At 39.4% G+C, this 22,135-nt stretch overlaps 1 protein-coding gene across 2 annotated transcripts in view; it reads left to right on the top strand.

Moving 5' to 3' along the window:
* The window catches only part of RAPGEF5 (Rap guanine nucleotide exchange factor 5), a 282,757-nt gene that overhangs the window by 153,657 nt on the left and 106,965 nt on the right, over window positions 1–22,135 (top strand). For both annotated transcript variants that reach the window (XM_023732311.1, XM_023732312.1), the window contains one exon: window positions 12,381–12,506. In XM_023732311.1, coding sequence (XP_023588079.1) covers window positions 12,381–12,506 — 126 coding nt within the window. The remainder of the gene's footprint in view (window positions 1–12,380; window positions 12,507–22,135) is intronic.

The raw sequence follows: 22,135 nt of genomic DNA, 5'->3' as shown, positions 1-22,135 counted from the left end.
TGTAAACTGACCTCTGAGCACTGCTTTTGCTGTGTCCCAAAGGTTCTGGTAGGATGTGTTTTCATTCTCGTTTGATTCTATGAATTTCTTTATTCCATCCTTAATTTCTTCTGTAACCCAGTAGTTTTTGAGCAAGGCGTTGTTCAGTTTCCATGTGTTTGATTTTTCTTTTTTCCTTGCTTTTTCTGTTGTTGATTTCTCCTTTTATGGCTTTATGGTCAGAAAAGATGCTTTGTAATATTTCGGTGCTTTGGATTTTGTTAAGGCTTGCTTTATGGCCTAATATGTGGTCTGTTCTGGAAAATGTTCTATGTGTGTTAGAAAGGAAAGTATACTTTGCTGCTGTTGGGTGGAGTGTTCAGTATATGTCTATGAGATCAAGTTGATTGATTGTAGCATTTAGGTCTTCTGTGTCTTTGTTGAGCTTCTTTCTGGATGTTCTGTCCTTCACCGAAAGTGGCATGTTGAAGTCTTCTGGTACTATTGTGGAGCTGTCTCTCTCTCTTTTCAGTGCTGTTAGAGTTTGTTTTATGTATTTTGGAGCCCTGTCGTTGAGTATGTAAGTATTTATTATAGTTATGTCCTCCTGGTGTGTTGACACTTTAATCATTATATAATGTAATTCCTTATCCTTTGTGGTGGATTTTAGTTTAAAGTCTATTTTGTCAGAGATTAATATTGCCACTCCTGCTCTTTTTTGAGTGTTATTTGCTTGATATGTTTTTTTCCATCCTTTGAGTTTTAGTCTGTGTCTTTAAGTCTAAGGTGTGTCTCTTGTAGGCAGCATATAGATGGATCGTGTTTTTTTTATCCAGTCTGCCACTGTCTGTGTCTTTATTGGTGCATTTAGTCCATTTACATTCAGCATAATTATTGGTAGGTATGAGTTCAGTGCTGTCATTTTGATGTCTTTTTTTGTGTGTTGACAGTTTCTTTATTCCACTTAATTTTCTGTGCTGAGTCATTTTTCTGTATGTATTTTCTTTTCATGTTTTTCATTGTTGATTTTGTGTTTGCTGAGTCTTTATATTTTTCTAGTTTTTTATTTTGACTTGTAGGATTGTTAGTTTCCTTTGTGGTTACCTTAATATTTACCCCTATTTTTCTAAGTTTATACCAGTCTTTTATTTCTTTATGTCACCTTGACTTCCTCTCCATATGAAAAATCTATGTCTACATTTTTAAGTCCCTCTTTTTTGTTTTAATGTTGTCGTCTTTTACATATTGACGTCTGTTTCCCTATTTTCAGTGTTTTAGCTTTGATTTATTTTTGCCACTTCCCTATCTGTGTTGATATCTGGTTGCTCTGTCTTGTGTTCTAGTCTTGGGTTGTTATCTGATGTTACTGATTTTCTAACCATAGGACTCCCTTTAGTATTTCTTGTAATTTTGGTTTGGTTTTTGCAAATTCCCTAAACTTCTGTTTATCTGGAAATGCCCTAATTTCACCATCATATTTGAGAGACACTTTTGCTGGATATGTAATTCTTGGCTGGCAGTTTTTTTCCTTCAAGATGTTATATATATCATCCCATTGCCTTCTTGCCTGTATGGTTTCTACTGGGTGGTCCGAGCTTATTCCTATTGACTGTCCTTTGTAGATGACTTTTTGTTTATCCCTAGCCAGCCGCTCTTAAAATTCTCTCTTTATCTTTGGTTTTGGCAGGTTTGATTATAGTATGTCTTGGTGACTTTCTTTTGAGATCTACCTTATGTGGGGTTCGATGAGCATCTTGGATAGGTATATTGTCATCTTTCATGATATCAGGGAAGTTTTCTGCCAACAAATCTTCAACACTTCTCTCTGTATCTTCTGTTATCCCCCTCTGTTCTGGTACTCCAATCACTTGTAGGTTATTCTGCTTGATAGAGTCCCACATAATTCTTAGGGTTTCTTTATTTCTTTAATCATTTTATCTGGTTTTTCCTCAAATAAGTTGGTGTCAAGTGCTTTGTCTTCAATCTCACTAATTCTGACTTCCATTGCCTCATTTCTGCTCCTATGACTTTCTATTGAGTCGTCTAATTCTGAAATTTTGTTGTTAATCTTCTGGATTTCTGATTGTTGTCTCTCTGTGGATTCTTGCAGCCTGTGAAATTTGTCATTACGCTCTTCTCTAATCTTTTAATTTCCTCTATTGCATGTTCTGTGTTTTGCTTAATTTCCTTCCTAATTTCTTGAAGAGTTCTGTATAATAGTCTTTTGTATTCTGCTTCTGGTAATTCCAAGAAATTTTCCTCTTCTGGAAAATTTGTAGATTCTTTATTTTGGGAGCTTGCTGAAGCCATCATGGATTGCCTCTTTATGTGATTTGATATTGACTGTTGTCTCCGAGCCATCAATAAGTTACTACATTTATTTATTTTGTATTTGCTTACTGTGCCCTAGCTTCTTGTTTTGTTTTGATATGCCCAAATCGGCTGCTCGTATGAGCTCGTTTGATTATTGGCATCTTTGAAACTCTAATGTCCTGTCACCAGGTGGTTAGATCTGTTACTAGGTATGCGAGCTCAGGAGTCCACCTACTTCTCCTGTATGGATTCAGCTCAGGTGCCCAGATAGATAGCCACCAAGTGTGTGGTGTAGGCTCTCACTTAGAGTCGTAGACAGTCATGGGTGATTGGTTTAGGCACAGGCATCTGGCTGCAGCAGGGGGACACACTCTGAGCAACGCAGGGGGCTGACGGCCACCCCCGAGTGTCCAGGAGGAAGGCGTGTCCCTGTTCCCTAGAGAGTGTAGGTGGGTACGTTTTGCATCCAGACTATGAGCAGCTAATGCTGTTGGCTTTAAGGACTGGGGGGCACCTCTTATTCATGGGCCCCTATCATAGGTGGCTAGGTGGTGGGGGTGGAGCCACCAGTCCTCAGGCCCCTGATGTGGGTAGGTGAAGACCCTGCTTAATGGACAGAGCAGTGTCAAATGTCAAGAACTAGCCACTTCACAGCTGAAACAGTTGAAGTTAAAGTTCAGGTGTATACCCTGTTGTACTGTGGTAATGAGGTCCTATGCTGTTGAAATGGGCTGACACAAGTCTATGCAGGGGGAAAGGCACTCTAAGTCCGTGGATCCTGTATGCCTGTGCCTAGGCAAGAGAGCTGTGTCTACTCTGGGTTCCTGGCTTAGGGGATCCAGCAGTTTATTTTTTCCCCTGTTTGTTAATTTGTTCACTCTCCAAGGCAGGGAGAATGACTCTGGGCCTGTGACAGATCCTGATTCTGGCCCAGGGGACTTGGTAATTGCTGAAGCCAGTCCAGGACCCAGTGCAGAGCAGGGAGTGGGGAGGTAAATGGGAGAGAGGTTTTTCCCTAAGGGGTGTGTTTTTGATCCCTGCAGTAGGCCGTACACAAGTACTTATCTTTCACCGATGAGGGCTTCTTCTCACTGGTTCTGGCTGGCCATGTAGTCTCTGCTGCTAGGTCTCTCCCGGTGTGGAAAATGCACCTCCCGAGCACCGCTGCTTGCCTGCCTCACTGCTCACCCATGAGCTGATCAGGCCTGAAGGGCTCAGGCTCTCACTGAGTCAGGTCTGGCAACTCTTTGCTGCTTCCGAACCGCCTCTCCCTCCCCCTGCCACTCAGTCCGGTTCCTCAGCTCTGCCTTTGATTTTCAGGTCCTCTCAGATTGCCATATATAATCGATTCACTTGTTTTTTCCAGTCTTTATTGTAAGAGAGTCCACTGGAAGCATCTGACTAATCCGCCATCTTGGCCACACCTCCTCGAATCTCCATAGGATTTTCTTAACTTTTCTTTAGAGAAGAATCCCTGGTGGCACAATGGTTAAGTCCTCAGCTGCTAACTGAAAGGTTGGTGGTTTTAACCTACCAGCGGCTCCATGGGAGAAAGACCTGATGATCTTCTTCCATAAAGATTACAACCTAGAAAACCCTATGGGGCAGTTCTACTGTGTCATGTCGTGTCACTATGAGTTAGAATCCACTCCAGGGCACCTAGAAACATCAACAACAGTCACCAGGCCTTTCTTCCCCAGTATCAATGGGTGGCTTGAACTGCCAACCTTTATGTTAGTAATCAAGCACAAGCCGTTTGCACCACCCCCCAAAAAAAACCTGTTGCCATCGAGTTGATTCCAACTCATAGCGACCCTGTAGGACAGAGTAGAACTGCCCCATAGGGTTCCCAGGGAGCGCCCGGTGGATTCAAGCTGCCAATCTTTTGGTTAGCAGCTGTAGCTTTTAAGCACTCTGCCACCAGGGTTTCCGTTTGCACCACCTAGGGACCTTAACACGAGGGGGCAGGAGTCATCAAAAGATTACTAAGATTTTGTGATGTCCCAGCATGGCGACTGAGGCCTGTAATAGTGACACCCTGGGATTAATCGTCCCTGGGTGGTACCAACAATTAATACACTCAACTGCTAACCAAAAGGTCATAGGTTCAAATTCATTCAAAGGCACCTTGGAAGAAAGACCTGGTGATCTACTTCCAAAAAATCAACTATTGGAAACCCTATGGAGCAGAGTTCTACTCTGACACACATAGGGTCGCCATGAGTCAGAATCGACTTGATAACAACTGGTTTGGTTTTTTCATCTGGGGATTAGTAAACCTGATTATATCATCACATTTCTGTCATGTGCACTTTCTGTTGTGGACGCCTCTCAGTTCTTTCTCCAGTTATCTAAGGGCCTGATTTTTCTTTTCCAACCAGGGAGAGCTTTTTCATAATTTTATTTTTCTCTCTAAAGAAATTTTGGAAAATAAATACTTGCTACCCTAAGATGATTATTTTTAGTATGAACCGTCTTCTGAGTTTTCTGGAAAGTATTCTTAATATGTTTTGTCTGTTTTGGAAATAGATTGCATATAACTGAGTAATGTAATGTCTGGTCCTAGCCCATCAGATTTGTTTGTTTGTTTGTTAGTTATTCTGTCATTTGGAATTTTCTGTTGAAAATAGAAAAAAAAAGTTTCCTCTGTTTTATGAATTTCTATTCAAGGTTTAGTTTTTAATGGAATTAATCTATTATGTAGTAAGCAATAAGAATTTATCCAAATACCCTGCATCTGGCTAGCATCTTGTTATTGCAAAAGTGCTTTCACAAACGGTGGACTCTTTTATCTTAGTTTTTCTTCCCTTAGCAATTTTTGCATGGTGTTTTACCTAGGTGTTTTAGAAAAGGTGAGTTTTAAAGTTAAGGTATCGCAGACAATGCTTTCATACATAGAACTGTCCTAGTTCATCTTTTGTCACATAAAGGTTGTTCATTTGTCATCCGTGTGGCCTTTCCTAAGGGAATGCTGTCCAGGTTTTATTTTACCGCTGAAAGAATGGACCCAACATTTTTATGACTCCATTTATAAAGGAAACAGACTTTTCATTTACATTCATAACATTTCTCTTCTCAAATACTGAAAATCATATGAATAGTTTTAATAATACATCACAGAGATTATTTTTTTCCTTTTAAGAAAAAGAAGCAGGCCTTGAAATAAGGACCTTAAATAACTCTTCTGACAGTTACACATTAATCCTTTATTTTTCTTGGCATAGTAGTGTTAGGTAAACTGTTTATAATTAATTTCACATAGATAAATTAAATAGACCAGGAATATGAAAGTCTATATCAAGGGCTGTTAGTTATCTTGCTTCTCGTGTCATAACAAAGCTCCCAAAATATATTAATAAATTCATGGGTTTCCTGAATTAAATCACTAAATTATGGAGCTGTGAAGGGGATCCCCTGAGAACATCCGGTTTAGCGTGGTGCTTCCAAATAGGACCGTCCTTATAAACCATCTAGGACGTGGTCATCTCTCTGGGTTTACTGTTCTCTAGAGAATGAAGAAGCACTCAACCCTCCTTGAAAGCCTTTTTTGATAGTTGTTATATAATAAGTGCTAGAGAATTGATTATCTTGTGAAAATGCTTCTAGAAATTATGTGGAAACCAGAATATTAAGAGAGCAATGTACCTTTTTTAATTGTAAGACATGAAGTAAATAGGAAACGATTAAGTTAATCTGAAACTCATTTTTTAAAGTATTAGCATTTTGATATTTAGATTTGATTTGTCAAGTGCACCCAAGTATCTGGTTCTAATAAAATATGTTTCCTCATGAAAGAAAAGTCTATATTTAGGAACCTAATCTTATGGCGTGAATGAAGTTCCTTAAAAACTCAAGTTCACACAAAAACCAAAAAAGAGTCAGGGCTTCTTAAATTTCCTCTGCTCAACCCTACCCTTCTATTGCTAACGCTATTATTGATTGTTAAAAAAATGTATGTGGGACCCACAGGCAGAAAGAAAGGCTTTATCTTCAAATCAGAGTCTGTGGAATCTTAGCCCAGTGGCTTTGGGGCACCGACTGGTAAGAAGATGTAAGAGGTTTGCCCCACATGCCAATTTAGTTAGCTTCATGATGTTCTCACCTGTGTACCGCTCCTGCCTGGACCTCAGCCCCATGAACACCCTCTGTTATCCAGGGAGGCCACATTGGGAAGCAGAAAGACACTAAGACTGATCCATAACACTACTGAATAAACAACTACAGAGCAGGTCCTAATAACACTCGGTCACGAAAGGAGTGAGAAGAAACTCGAGGGCTTTGGTCCTGTAGGTGTCCCTGTGTGGTGCACACTGTTAATGCTTTCAGCTGCTAACCAAAAGGTTGAAGGTTCAGGTCCACCCAGAGGCGCCTCAGAAGAAAAATCAGCCATTGAATACTTGATGGAGCACAGTTCTACTCTGATACACATGGAGTCGCCATGAATAAGAACAAACTAACTGGCAACTGGTGTGTCATGTAGGGACCAGAACTGCTCTTCAGAGTATGATTGCGTGCAAAGCTGGTAACCAATGAAGCCTGTATGAGGAGTTTGACTCCTGTCCTTTTATTTCTGTTATTAACCCCATATATTGCTTCACCTTATCCTTCTCATAAGGAGCCCTGGTGGCACAATGTTAAGTGCCCAGCTGCTAACCAAAAGGTTGGCAGCTTGAGCCTACTAGTGGCTTTGAAGGAGAAATGACCTGGTGATCTGCGCCCATAAAGATTATAGCCTAGGAAACCCTATGGGGCAGTTCTACTCTGTCCTATAGCGTTGTTAAGAGTCAGAAATAGTGTCTAAGAATATCAGTTTAAAGGAAAAATGAGGGAAGCTAGCCGATTTAGTTACTTTATGTAGCTCTTTGGAATTTTTAATATTTATGTTCAAACAGACTTTTCTCAGTCCCATTTCTAAAGCTTGCATTTTTAGTATTTGTTTAGCTTGAGCCAGTGGTTTTTATTTTATAAAATATAGGTATATTTTACAAATTCCCTCAGCAAAAGATCAGAGTGTTCAAGAAAAAAATATTTTTGTGATGCTATCTCAGTAGAATTAAGTCTTGCACATTCTTTTTTTCTCTTCCAAAAATTTATTTGTTTTTGTTTTGTTTTGTTTCCAGTTCAACTAAGAATTAAATTAGCATGTTATACAAGGTCAGGAAATAAGATGATCCACATGAATGAATTTTATAGATAAATTCATGTCAGTTTCAAAACATTTAAAGGATGTTAATCATTTGTGACTAGAAATTCCCCCAGTTTCCTTGCCTTCTTAGTTTAAAGCAGGATACTTAATACCGTTGACGCTCTTTTACCCTCTCTAGTATTGATTAAAATCAGAGTATCTTCATGAGCAGCCCATATATTCAGCACTGTCTCAGGTTATGGGCCCCGTTAAACTCCTGACAAATAGAAATATGCCCTAAGGAGGATGGCTAGGCTGGCAAAAGGGTCTACAAATAAAATCAAGTGGGCCTTTAGTAATGCTTGACAATCTGACTCTCCTTCCTTAGTCCAGTCTCTTCTCTTAGGCCAAGAGTTGACAAACCATGGCCCAAAGGCTAAATCTGGCCCACCTCCTATTTTTTATAAACAAAGTGTTATTGGAACACAGCCATATTCATTTATTTATGCGTTGTCTCTGGTTGCTTTTGCACTACAACTACAGAATTGAGTCATTGTCACAGAGACCACATGGCCTGCAAACTCTAAAATATTTACCATATGGTCCTTTACAGAAAAAAGGTTACCAGCTCTTGCAACTTAGATGACTACTTCATACCTTCTTTTCTCATACCTGCAACATCTTCCACCCATATTCCTTACTCTCAGCTAATAACTTGACTTCCTATTTTTCTGGGAAATAGACACCTTTGGTAAAGAACTTCCATATGTTCCTGCCGTCAAATATGTCAACCTACCTGTGTGTGGGCACTTCACCTTCCCTCCTGCTACAGTAGATGAAATACTCATATTCATGTTTCTGTCTAAGGGTAGATCTTATCCTGTCTCTCCTACTCAAGGACATTACTCCTGAAAACCTCCCCTCTCCCTCCTGCATCATCAAATTTTCCTCTGTACTGGATGATTTCTAATAAAGATACGAAAATGCTGGAATAGGGAACAAACAAGCAGAACTCCACTCGACATCGCTCTTCAGCTGGTGCCCCATTTCTTACAGCAAAACTCCTCAAAAGAGTTGTCTCCCATTCTCTGGTAATCAGGCTTTTGTCCCTGCCACTCCAGTGAAAATGTTGTTTTCAAAGTCGCCAATTATTTTTGTCAAATTCAATGCCAGTTATTTTGAATTCATCTTATTTGGCATTTCAGCAGCATCTGATAGTTTTTCACTCCCTCTTCCTTGAAACACTTTCTTCACTACTCTCCAGATATTCCTAGTTTACTCCTTCAGGTACTCCTTACATCACTTCATTGGAAACCTCATTTGGTCGTCTGGTTATAAATACCACCTACACAGCGATGACTCCCAAATTCTTATCTCCAGCATAGACTTCTCCCCTGAACCTGCAGACTGCCAACCCAGCAACTCCATCTAGATGTCTAATAGGCATCATGCTTCCAAACCTTCTCCCCTAGTCTTCCCAATCTAAATAAATGACAACTCCATCCTTCCACTTGCTCAGGCCAAATATTTTGGAGACTACCAAGCAACAAAATCTGCCCACTCTACCTTTGAAATATATCTGGGTTCTAACCACTTCTCAGCATCTCCATCACTACCACTTCATGATCAGCTACTTCCATCCCTTGTCTGGAGACCAGTATAGCTTCGACTACTGTCCTCTCACAACCCCAGCCCCAACAGTATTTTCTCAACCCAGAAGTCAGAACAATCTTGCTAAAATATAAGACGTATTATGCTAATCCTCTATTCAGAACCTTCCAAAGGATTCTCACCTCATTCATTTAAAAAAAAAAAAAATCCAAAGTCGTTTCACAGCCTCTAAGGAAACTGTGTGATCTGGTCCACATCATCTTTCTTCCCAATTCTACCACTCTACCCCTGACCAAGGAGCCCTGGTGGTGCAATGGTTAAGCACTTGGCTGCTAACTGTAAGTCTGGCAGTTCGAACCCACCCAGCAGTTTTACGGGAGAAAGACCTGGTGATCTGCTTCCATAAAGAGTACAACCAGTCAGTACTGAAGACACTCCTGAGGTTCACCCTTCAGCCAAAGATTAAAACCAAACCAAACCCATTGCTGTCGAGTCGATTCTGACTCATAGTGACCCTATAGGACAGAGTAGAACTGCCCCATAGGGTTTTCAAGGAGCGGCTGGTGGATTCGAATTGCTGACCTTTTGGTTAGCGTCTAAGCTCTTAACCATTGAGCCACCAGAGCTCCAGCCAAAGATTAGACAGGCCTATAAAACAAACAATAATATATGTAGCTCAACTATGTATACGAGACTAAATGGGCACACCAGGCCGGGGACAAGGACCAGAAGACAGAAGAGGACAGGAAAGCTGGACGAATGGAAATGGGGAACCCAGGTTTGAGAAGGGGAGGGTTGTTGACATGTTGTGGGGTTGGCAACCAGTGTCACAAAACGGTATGTGTATTAATTGTTAAATGAGAAAATAATTTGCTCTGTAAACCTTCGTCTGAACCACAATTAAAACAAACAAGTCTCTGGGGAAAAAAAAAAAAAGATTACAGCCAAGAAAACCCTGTGGGGCAGTTCTATTCTGTCACATGAGGTCACTGTGAGTCAGAATCAACTGGACAGCAACTCCTGACCAAGTCCACTCTAGTCATGCTGCCCACTTTGCTCTTCCTTGACCTTGTCAGAAACATCCAAGCTGCTCCCTTGCACTTGCTGTTACTCTCCTAGAATACCCTTCCTCTGGATAGCCACGGCATGTCTTCCTCACTCCCTTTAATTCTTTACTCAAATGCCATCTTACTAGAGAATTCTTCCCTGACAATCCTAGTTTAATAGTACCTCCAGTCATTTCTGTGTCTCCTTGTTGTTGTTAGTTGCTGTCGAGTTGATTTTAACTCATGACCACCTTATGTGTTACAGAGTATAACGGCTCCATAGAGTTTTCTTGGCTGTAATCTTAACAGAAGCAGGTCGCCAGGCCTTTTCCACCATGGTTCTGCTGGGGGGTTTTGAACTGCCAACCTTTAGGTTAGCAGTTGAGCACAAACTGTTTGCAACACCTAGAGACTTTTTCTGTCCCCTTAGCCCATTTTGTTTTCCTTCTTATCACATATTACCACCTAATATTTCATATCTACTATTACATAACATATAGCTATGTACATATAGATATAAATATCTACATGTAGACATTACATATTGAATGTAAGCTCATAATATGAAGTATTTGGGTTTTTTTGTTTTTGTTTTTTACTACCATACCCTCAGAACCTGGGGTAGGCCTTGACACATAGTGATTGCTCAAATAAAATTTGTGGAGTGAATGAATGAATAAAATTGTTGAGGGAACTAGGGATATATATCTGGAGAAGGCTGAAAGAAGGAGACAGTTGATGTTGGTATTTATAATATTTGAAAGATTGTTATCTTGAATAAGGAATGAACTTAGTTTCAGTTGCTTTAAAAGGCAAACTAGTACTTATGGGTTGAAGTTAAATGGTATCAGAGTTTTGCCTACCTTGGTAAGAGACTTTCCAACAATTTTGGCTCCTGGTGGCACAGTGGTTAAGAGTTTGGCTGCTAATCGAAAGGTCAGCAGTTCAAATTCACCAGCCACTCCTTGGAAACCCTATAGGGCAGTTCTACTGTGTCCTATAAGGTCGCTATGAGTCAGAATCAACTCGACGACAATGAATTTGAAACAGTGAACAACCTGTATTAAGATTAACTGAGATCCTGTCAGAGGAATGTTAGAAAGGGACTGGAAGATGACTTAATGAGGGATGTTGTAAAGATATATCTCTGACTTTGGTGGAGGAATTACACTTGCTTTCCTCTAGGAATCTGTGATTTGGACTGCTTCAAGGACTTGTTTATTTCCTTCCTCGTTCTTGAAGAAACTGCTAGATAAGGCAATGTCACTGTCCTTGGCAAAAAATAGTCCTTGCTTGACATGAATGGTCCCATTTCTCTGACACCCACTCAAGCTGTTAAGGCCATGAAGCTTTGGTTCACTTGCTGGCCCTTTCCCCATACTTGGTCATGCTGCTATAGTACATTCAAACTCTGCAGGTTGTATTGGGTAAAACAAAGATTCCATGGTTTTGACTGCTCCTGCCAAGTGAAACTTCAGATTACTCTATGAGATCATGGGCTGGTATGTCAGTATGAACCATTTTGCAAAGAATTTGCAGAGAAACAGGTCATAATTTTTGTGTTAGATTGAATATAATTAATCCAAAGGTCTAATCCAAAGTCCTAGATTCCCCTTCCTCCTAATATTATCATCGCTGAGGTGCTTTGGTAATGAAAAATGCGATGCTTTATGAATCGTTTCCAAACTCTGATGAAATTTTAAGCTTTGTTTTCCAATTTTTCATTTTTAATAAAAAGATGCCACTGGATTTCATGCAAAATTGGGGGTGTTTTACTAATGCCCCATAGTAATTTTCCATTTCTGAAAAAAAAAAAATCATTTTGTAGTCTTCTTGTTAACTCTGTATTTGTGTATGGACTGATGTTGTGGCACTACAGAATTAGGAGGTCCTGTCCTGTTATTTTTAGGACTCTGTATCACTTCACCCCTTTTACCAGAATGGTTCCTGGCTAACTTTCCCACGAGTTTTAACCTCTTGCTAGGCTTTGCTTCTGTAACAGGAAACAGGCTGTCAGGAACAAACAAATAGTGGTATATCAGGCACACACTCAGTAGCAAAAGATGCAGTTTGCTCTGCCCTTCACTCCCGTAAAGTAGACTGATACATGATCTCAGCCTGAAGTCTTTTGGCGCGACTTTCCTCAGTTGAAATAATGTAATTTTAGTTTCACAGAGGCAAAGCAGTGTACCAAGCGTTTACAGGCAACGGCAAAGATGAGCTTCCTCTAAGGTGAACTTTGCAGTGGTGTCATGTCCTGGGACTGTGGATTTAAGTATATCTTCGCTTTTTCTCCAACTCTTAAGGCAGGGGTGATGTGCAAGCTTCAAGAAAGAGATGATATCGGACGAATCGAACTGGTCCAGAAGTTGGCAAGAGAAAACTGTCAGCTTTTGCAGACGGACAAAAAAGAGCAGGAGAAATCTGAACACGTAAGCCCTTTTCTTCTTGGAGATGCAGGTTTGAAAGGGTAGAAAATGCTTCTGCCTGGTTTTACGTTCAAGGGAAAGAATATTTTATTTTAAATTCTTCAGGATTTATTTATTTATTTTGTCTTTATTTTTTAAAGCATCCTCCTTTGTGAAAAATGGCAGCTGCTCGTAGCTCTAAGCCAGTGGTTTATGATAGTGGATTTATAAGAGAACTCCTCTCAAAATTAACGTATGTAGAAATATAAGCACACATTTAAGGAGATATGAATGCACCTGTATTTATGAATCCAGTTTGATGGCTTTCAAATGTGGCCTTGGAAGTTTTACCCCATCAGATAGTTTGGAGAATATGAATTTTAAAAAATAATTCCAGTGTATTTAATGTTTAGTATAGGAGTGGATCTGATTGCCAAATGAATGTATCATAAGTTACTAGAAACAGATAAGAACAGAACAGATCATAGACGCTCTCACCAAATGGGAGGGTCAGAAGGGAGTTTTCCCAGTAATTTACGAAAGTTTGTGTTCCAACAAGAGTTATATTGTTTGGATATAGTTAAAACTGGAGGAAAGTGATGTTCTGCCGTTCCTCCTGAAAGCAGTTATTCAGACTGAGCCTTATAACTCAGAAAACTGCCATCACGCTGGGAAGACAATGGGACCACTTTCTTCTGCCACACACTGTTGTCTGTTTATATTTTGTTGTTGTTTGTAAGACTTCACTCTCCGTGCCGAACTTTCCAAGAGTGCTCAAGAAGGGGAAGATCCCTCAGTACTTACAAACATGTATTTCTCTGACTTTAATTTTTCCTTGGAATTTTCTTTTCAGCCCTTTCCAAGGGGAGAAAAATTGCTTCACCTTTTTTTCTTCTTGAAATCCATCAATACAAATGACAGGGTTTTACCAAGCAGGAGAGGAGGTGAGATGTTCAAGGATGGCGTGCTGTTTAGTTTAATAACACAGCACATGTCTAACAGACATGACTGGAAACAATTGGTGTCTCAAGGGAGTGAATAATTATCAGTTTCAAAGCCTTGTGATTGAACTATTTCAGGGCAACTATTGACTTTTAAGTGTGGTTGGAAATCTCAGGAGCCTTCACATGGTGAGTGGTGTGGAAAAGTTTAGGGCTTGTTTGAGTTGTTAAAAGCAGCACACTGAAGGCTCACTATATCAAAGACTAACTCCTAACCTCTGCAGTCGTCTTAGGATATTTGAGTGTCCTAAGTGTGTGGCTTAAATTTCTCAAAGCAATATTTCCTTTGATTCATTTTAATTAGAAGAGCAACAGTGTTCATGTACCCTGTTTCATTGATTGCAAGATGCACAATTCCTCCATATTTTAACATCTCTGAAATCAGTTTGGGTCTTAACAACTGATGATAAGAAAATGTGTCATAGTTTAATTGTGAGCATTTTTCTTTCCTAATGGTCTGTAAAATGAAGGATGTATCTTACAATTGATTGCATATTAGAGTCAATGAACCATTGACAGCTTGAGGTAGGGCAAGATCTTTCAAAATCAAACAGACAGTAGGGTCCCACTTCATCATCATGGCTAGACATCATCAGCCTTAGGCCACAAATATATGCTTATTAAAAAGGTACTTGTGTTGTCTTTATCTTATATTTAGTCTAATCCAGAATGTTATGAATAGTTTCAGCTAATGAGAATATAACCAAAACCAAAAATCAAATCTGTTGCCATCAAGTCGATTCCAACTCATAGCAACCCTATAGGACAGAGTAGAACTGTCCCATATAGGGTTTCCAAGGAGCGGCTGATGGATTCAAACTGCCAGCCTTTTGGTTAGCAGCTGTAGCTCTTAACCAGTACGCCACCAGAGCTACTCCAAATGCTTAACTAAAGAAATGTGAACTTGGCACAGACAATTTAAAGACTTAACATGAATGGTAGTTGGTTTACAACTAGATACTAGTGGTAAAAAATACTTCTTACACCTTTTAGAGTCAATTTATTAGGAGTAAAATTGTTTTATTATTTTATGTCCTACATATTGCTGTCGAGTCGATTCCGACTCATGACGACCATATAGGACAGAGTAGAACTGCCCCGTAGGGTTTCCAAGGCTGTAATCTTTATGTAAAGTTATTTTATGTCTTAATAACCATTCATTGAAGCCCTGAGGGTGCAGTGGTTAAGTGATACGGCTGCTAACCAAAAGGTCGGCAGTTCAAATCCACCAGCCGCTCCTTGGAAACCCTATGGGGCAGTTCTAATCTGTCCTCCAGGGCCGCTATGGGTCCGAATCGACTCAACGGCAACGTTTTTTTTTTAACCATTCAGTGTTTCTTTGGTTTGTACTTTAAGTTCACAGTGGTCACAAGGTTGATGCAGTGTATTTATTTTTCATGTCCATGCTTTCTTTTCAATAGCTGTCATCTGCTCTTGCTCATGGGAACTCAGCTATAACACACATGACATGTACAGAGGAAACTTTAGTTTACTTAATGTAAACATAGGTCTGCAATTTCCTCCTCTTGTTACAGCGATAATGACCAAACCCTGGAGTTACATAGAGAGTTCCTTTCTTTTGTGATTTTAAAATGCTTCATCTACCTCATCTCCTTTTCCTGCGCCAAAGCTAGTTAAGTAGACAGTGGTAAGAATTTGAGTTAGAATCCAAGTTGCCTGTTGAATTATTCTTTTCACTAAACTACATTGCTTCTCCAGTTCTAGAATGCCACATCCCTTTTTACATGTGTCAAAATGAGAAAGTTACCTTGAGGCTCTGCTGCATAGAGAAACACGTGAATTTGTTAGAATAAAGCCTTCGTTGTTGGTACATCTTGTTACAAATTGAAGGTTATTAGAGTTTTCTTAGTAGGCATTTCTAATATTTTCTTAAACTGGTAAATGCCATAATTATAAATGTGTGCAATTAGAGAAACACCTCACTGGGTGCTTTTGCCAAGGTGTTTCTGAAACGAGAAAGTTAACTCCAATTATCACAAGTTTCTCAGGAAGCACTCAGTTTTTCTATTTTCTATTAACTAGCTATAGGCAAAATCAGCCAGCATTCATTCCTAAGAGTTCAAAATTATTATATGAAGACTTTAAGAAGGGGACAAAGATCAGCTATTTCATCTAAACATTATAATAGTGGAATGAACATTTGGTCATTAATTCGTTAAGGAAATTATCTATTATGTCAGCATTGCATTTGCTTAGTCTTAATTCTATGATTGGATTAATAAGGGAAAGGGTGAGTGTAACTAACTGGGGACTTTTGAAGGATGAGTAACGGTCATAAAGAAGGGCAGAGCAGGGGGAAACATTTTAGGCAGAAGGACCAGCAGGAAGGTACATGACTAGAGGATGGAGTGATTCATGGAGAGTGCAGGGGCTGGGCTGGAAGGAAGCTAGAATTCACTTGTGAAAGACCCACCCAGTAAGCCTCCCTAAGGAGTTTAGACTTGCCTTTCCAGCAAGGAAAGCCATCAAAGAAGGGAAGTGGCATGATCAGATGTAGTCTTCATAAGATCTCTCTGGCATTGGGTAAGAGGAAAAAATGAGTGGGAAAGAGAAACGTGTTGGAAAGCTGTTGAAAAGAAAAGAGAAAGCAATTGTAGTAATAAGCCAGGTGAGGCATGTAACCCTGAACCAGGGTGGTAACTGTGGAAATGGAGAAGGAGATAGATGTTGAGAGTCATTTAGAAGGTAAAACTGGTAAATTTGAATGACTGGTGATGGGGGATATGTGAGCTCTGTTATATTAAGCAAGTTTTGAATTTTTTATTAAAGATTCTTTGATATGATAATAGATATACGAATGTTCTCTTTATCACCAAATGGTTGCTCACTTTTGCCAAAAACCTGCATAAATCATTTATCTTACTTGTTTTCCTTCTTCTTCTGCAGTATGTTTCAGGTGCCCAAGATATGTGCTAGGGCACACAGTGTTATTCTCATTAATGAATTATTACATGCGGATTCTGACTAATACTATGGAGACTATATAAACTTTTCTTTCAGACCAGATCTTTTGAAAACACCTTAAGCAGAGAATCTCTAGTAGCCCCAGAATGGACTGATTTATTTGGGCCAAAACTTTGGCATTTGCTGCAGTATTATGTTTGCCTTCTTCATAATTAACTGTGATTTTAGGAATGCTCTCCAGACCTCTGCAGACTGAGTTGATGTTACTATGTTGTTATTCTAGAATATTTCCCATCATTCATTCATTCAGTTAATCTTTATTAAAGGTGAAGTTTTAAGGGATCCGGAATAACTATAGGTGGCTCCTACCTTCAAGAAGATACAGTCCAGTTGTGGAGAAGAGACACTGACACAAATAACTGAGATACAAGAAAGCAGTGTTGAGAATCCCAAGAGAGATATAGAGGAGTTAAAAGAAGAACTCGGACTTGGAGAAACAGGATTATCTCTTATGCTGGAGGTGGAATTTGATCTGGACGTTAAATTAGGGTCTGGGTTGGATTTAAACAACTCAAAATAGAAAGGATTCTTAGTGGGAAGAGTAACACTGGAAAATGCACAAAGATATCAAAATACAGGATGGTTTTGGAAATCCCAAACCATTCCATCTTATCAGAGTACCAGGAATGGGGATGGGGAGGAGATGATGACAGGGAGGCAGGAGGAGGAGGGAAGGTTTCATGAGAAATAAGGTTGGGGCCAGACTGTGAAGGATTTTAGAATAAAGTAAAAGAAGTTTTATGTCATTCTAGAACTAATGAGGAGCCATTGGCTATTTTGTTTTGTTGGTTTTCATCAAAAAGGAGGATGGGGGGCCTATGTGAGGTATGGTATTATCTCAGTTTGATGGATGAGAAAGCTGAGGCAGATGAATGATTAAGTGGAGCTGGAGTAAGAGCAAACCCAAGTGTGATTGTCCTGGAGCACATCTTCCTTAGCAGCCATCATGGGAATGGGGACTGAGTTGAGGATGGGAAGCCAAGATGGCAGGAATGGTGAGAGTCCTGAGAAGGTGAGAACAGATTAGGAGGGCAGCCTTGGAGGAGAGACAGAATGATTATGTATTGAAAGGATGGTGGTGGTGGGTGGGGAGTCCAAGGAAAAAAGAAAAGGAACGCTAAGGTGCTTACTTGGTTTGAGTCCTAACTTAGATTTGAGAAGCTTATAAACAATTCACATTTTGGTGTCAGTGAAATAGTTGCATTACAGTATCTGTCTAGATGGGGGTCCAATTTTCTGAAATATGACTGCAGTGTTTATCAGAAAACCAAAACTATATTTTTCCTGAAAGATATGCTTTGTAGTGTATTAACTTGTAGATTAGAAATACCAACAATAGCTCCTAAACTGACTTCCTAATTTCCAAATTGTAAAGATCTAGAAAATGTATGTGAAAACCGTTCAACGATACTTTCCCTAGAGATCCTGTGTCCCTCCCTCTCCCCACCGGGTTTTCTTCAGTCACTGCTTTTGTTAAGTCTAAAGACCCACCCTGCTTCCTTCCCCTTTTCTAATTCACTCATGAAATATGGGTGGGAAGGGGATTTTGCAGATTCTGGAATTGAATCTTGGCAGAGTCTGCTGCCGGGGTAGGGTCCCTATCACTCAACCTCCACCGGAATTTCCTTCTCTGTTTCCTGCAGCCTCATCCTGGAATTCTGCCTGCGTCAAAGGGTTAGTTCAAGGATTACTAGGGGAGAAGTGGTTTGGAGTGTTCTGGCTGCTGTCACTCTTATTATCCGTATGAAAAGTTGGTCTCTACCTTTTTCCAACTTTCATTTGGTCTTTTACTTTGTTTAATAGGAAAAAAAAAAAGCTGGAATTTTGCTCGATATGAAACAATAAAAAGAAAAGTGGTTTTATCATTGTTTTCAAACACATTATAAATCCATATGTGTAAAGTTAAGAGCAATCTTGGCATTATTTGAAGTTTACTGGTGATTTAGTTTAACAAAAAAACTACTTAAAGACAAAATAGAATTTTGTAAGATTATTGCTTAGTTATTGAAAGCCAGAATTCAGATGTAATAGGCAATTCAGTATACATTAAGTTGTCCATCTGTACACTGAGAAATCACCACAATGAAACTATATTACTTTTTTAGTAACAACATCCTGAGTATGTGTTGGTTTGGTACTAAAGTACCTTTTCATGTGAAATAGGGCCTCCTTGAATGAGTTGTCTTAGTTTTTAATAAGGATTCCTATGGCCACAGGTTAACATGAAAGTGGTAGAGATAGCTCTTGCCTCCAAGATAATCACAATCTAGCTGAGAAAAGAACTTCCACGTGGAAAACAAGTAACCATTCAAGACAGCATTTAATGAAGTGTCTAATTTCACACCATTCAGAGAGAGGGAAATACGTCTGATAAACACATTTTACAACTGAAGGAATCCATGTTCTTATTTATTCAAAAGTGAGGTTTACAAGTTTGGTTCACTCCCCATGCTCTCTGAATTTTGTTTTTTGTTTTTTTCTCCAGAAAAATGGCACCAAGGCTGCCAGTGAACATTAGTGATGAGCCATGCTGTCTGGTGGGACCATCTGCTCATTAGCTGTATTTTTAGGTTCTTGCAAGAAGCTCACTGCAAGTCCCGACATTTTTTAAAATTAGTTTCAGCATTTTTAAAGGGAGAGGGATTTATCATTATGCTATTTGTTTATTTTTCTGAGAATAACCAAGTTTATTTTAAAAGGCCCAATTAAGAAAATTGGTACTGGCCCAGTAAGTTTGAGTTACCAAGCTCATGTTATCAAAGGATCTTTTATTTCCTGCTGCACCAGATGCTATTCCCTAGATTTATCAGGTTCTTATACTGTTCCCGCAATAACATGGATTGGAGCTGCCTGCTGCAATAGCCAATTGTGAGACAGGGGTGAGGTGAGCAGCAAGAGTTTTATTATATATCAATATATAGGAGACAGAGAGGAATAGATTCCTCCAAAAAACCCGTCTCCCCCACTGGAGATTGGCTGAAGTCTTTTATAGGGACAGGATTATGGCTCTTAGAAGTTTGTGTTAGTTTCCCCTTGAGGTGGTCACTCCCAGGTTAGTTAATCTTTTCTTGGGGGTTATCTGGTGACATCCTGGTTTTCTTGTCCCAAGATGGGTGTTTTGTTCTGGTTGTCATTCCTAGATCATTATCACTTGTTTTCCACCAGAGGGAAAAACAAGATCATGAGACAATGTAGGGGTTAGCAATGGGGAGTAATAATAGTGAGCCGGACCTATGCAGCCTCTTCCAATACTTGTAAAATTAGAATATATAGGTATACCATCTTCATTATGTTTGGGAAAGCATTAAACTGAGGTATTGAAAATAGGTATTTTTTTGGTTGTTTTTTGGTTTTGCCCTCCTCAGTGGTATATCTCACTCCAGATCCCTGAAGACCTTATACTTTTTCCTTCTCCACCCCCATCAGGGTCTGGTCTGCATTAACAGAACAACAGTTAGTATCTGGTAGACTGTAGATCAGGTAACACTCAGTGAATCTTTGGTGGTTTTGGTTTATTTGGGTTTATAGTGGATGCTGTGAGAACAAAAAGCTAGGGCCAATATGCACAGACAGATGGACAGTTCTTCATGAGAACTATGTACTACTGAACCATGGGGGAAATAAAGAGAAAACATTAAGAGATACCAAGGAGTAGAGAGACGTAGTGTTGCAGAAAAGTTACTATAGAAGCTAAATCCACTCTCAACTCAGAAAACCTCTCCACAAAAAACAGAAGAGAAAGAAAAGTTTTATCACTGAATAAGCATTAAACCAGAACATATCACAGGCAGTCTGCTAATGAGATCGCAAAGCCTGGATGGAATCTTAACCATTATATAGCTAAGCAGATAGAACCCATTACATTCATGTTTGCAAGATAATATTGTTAATTTTCTAGTATCTTTATGGCAGGAGATAGATTTGCAATTTGGGCGGACCCACCTGTGGTAATGCTAATTTCCTTCCAGCAAACCAGAAGGTAGGGGAGGATCACCTGAAGTTACATTTCAAAGAGGTAGCTGCCAGATCCTTGAGAAGATGTCTTAGATTTACATACTTTAGAAAGAGACAAAGAAAGAATTTACAACTATAAATTGTAGGAAGTGAATTCTGAAAGAATAGGAGAGGAGGGGGGTCTCTTGTACCAATTTACGAGGTGCCTCCGTTCCCTGGGACTGCCCTAGTATACCAGTGCCCTCTTAGAACTGACATTCTACACGAGATTCAAACACTGACTTAACAGTTACCCTTAGGGTAAGTGGTGTGTGGGTGCTCTGCAAGCTTGTCCCCGGGACCTCAGCTAGTCTAGGGAGAAATTCACTCTTCCCTGAGGAAGAGACAGGATTTGAAAGGTCAAGAGAGTTACTGGGAGAAGTGAGGAGGGATAAGCATTCAGTACAAAGTGGCTGGAATATAGGCATGGGGGAGAGAAGGAAAAGAGTGAAGTGGGAGAGGCACAGGAGTTAACACATGCTGGGCCTTGAAGGCTTAGCCAAAAATTGTGTGTTTTATCCTAAGAGCAACATTGAGCTCTTGTGAGGAATTTAAGCAAGAGAGAGAAAGATGATTATATTTGAATTTTTAAGATTCCTTTGGCTGCAGTGTGGGAATGGATTTGAAGAACGGGTCAGGCTCCCTGTTTTCAAAGCTCTGACTTGTGTTGGTTTCTCATGAAGCAGTAACCAGCATAAACATTAAGAATCTGATGGGAGGAGCTGAAGTATAGGGACTTCAGCTCCGGTAAAGATAGAACGACCAATTGCAGCTCATTCTATATGTTTATTACTTTACCCTAAAATATACTATTGTATCATGACTTTTCTTTAAAAAGTTGACTTTAATTTAGTCCAGTTTTTTTAGAAATGAATTTTGAGCATGTGCAAAATGTGAATACCTTTGTTAATAAACAGTATGCAACATGTATGTTTACTCTGTTACATGATATTTGCCTCATATTGATTAAGCCAAAGTTTGGTCGTTTCTGAATGATTCAGATACGTCAATTGATAAAGATAAAGAAAAGGACTTTATAAAAGGTTTTCATATAGGATGCAAAGAACCTCTTTTCCTTTTGCAATGGGAAGTGGATGGAAAGGAAAAAATTCCATCTGGCACCCAGCTGCCCTAAGTGTTGTTTTAAGATAACAAAAATAGAAGATTGCTGAAAATATCAGAACATAACAGACTGTGGACAAGTGTACAGTACATATTTTTCTAATAAGTCATGTTAAATACTCATATTTTACTTAAAACATAACTGTTCTTATTTGTCATTACATAAAAATTTGTCTTTAAATTTTTTTTTTTTTTAATATGTACTTCATTGCGGAAGCAAAAAGGACCTATTGCTTTGGTCTGTAGAAGTCATTGCTGCAGCACTTGGGTTTACCTGGAGTAGCTTTTTGTGTTTTTTTTTCCCCCCAATCTTTCCCTCCTGTATTAAAAAAAAGAGAGGAAAATAAGATATGGCATGTATCTACTGTACATTTGTACATAATTAAGAGAACAGTGCTCAACAGCTTCAGCAAACCCTTATAAATGCCTCTTTGTTCAGGTTCCAGGAATGTCTGGGCATGATTGAGGCCAGGTGAGTCAGAATAAAAGCTTAGGGCCCCTCAAGATCCAAGAAATGCATGGTGGGAGGATAATGGTAATAATAAGACAGTT

Source organism: Trichechus manatus, unplaced genomic scaffold, assembly GCF_000243295.1.
Source record: "Trichechus manatus latirostris isolate Lorelei unplaced genomic scaffold, TriManLat1.0 scaffold00050, whole genome shotgun sequence".
Classification (NCBI taxonomy): Eukaryota; Metazoa; Chordata; class Mammalia; order Sirenia; family Trichechidae; genus Trichechus; species Trichechus manatus.
This window is presented reverse-complemented; position numbering and strand designations above follow the sequence as displayed.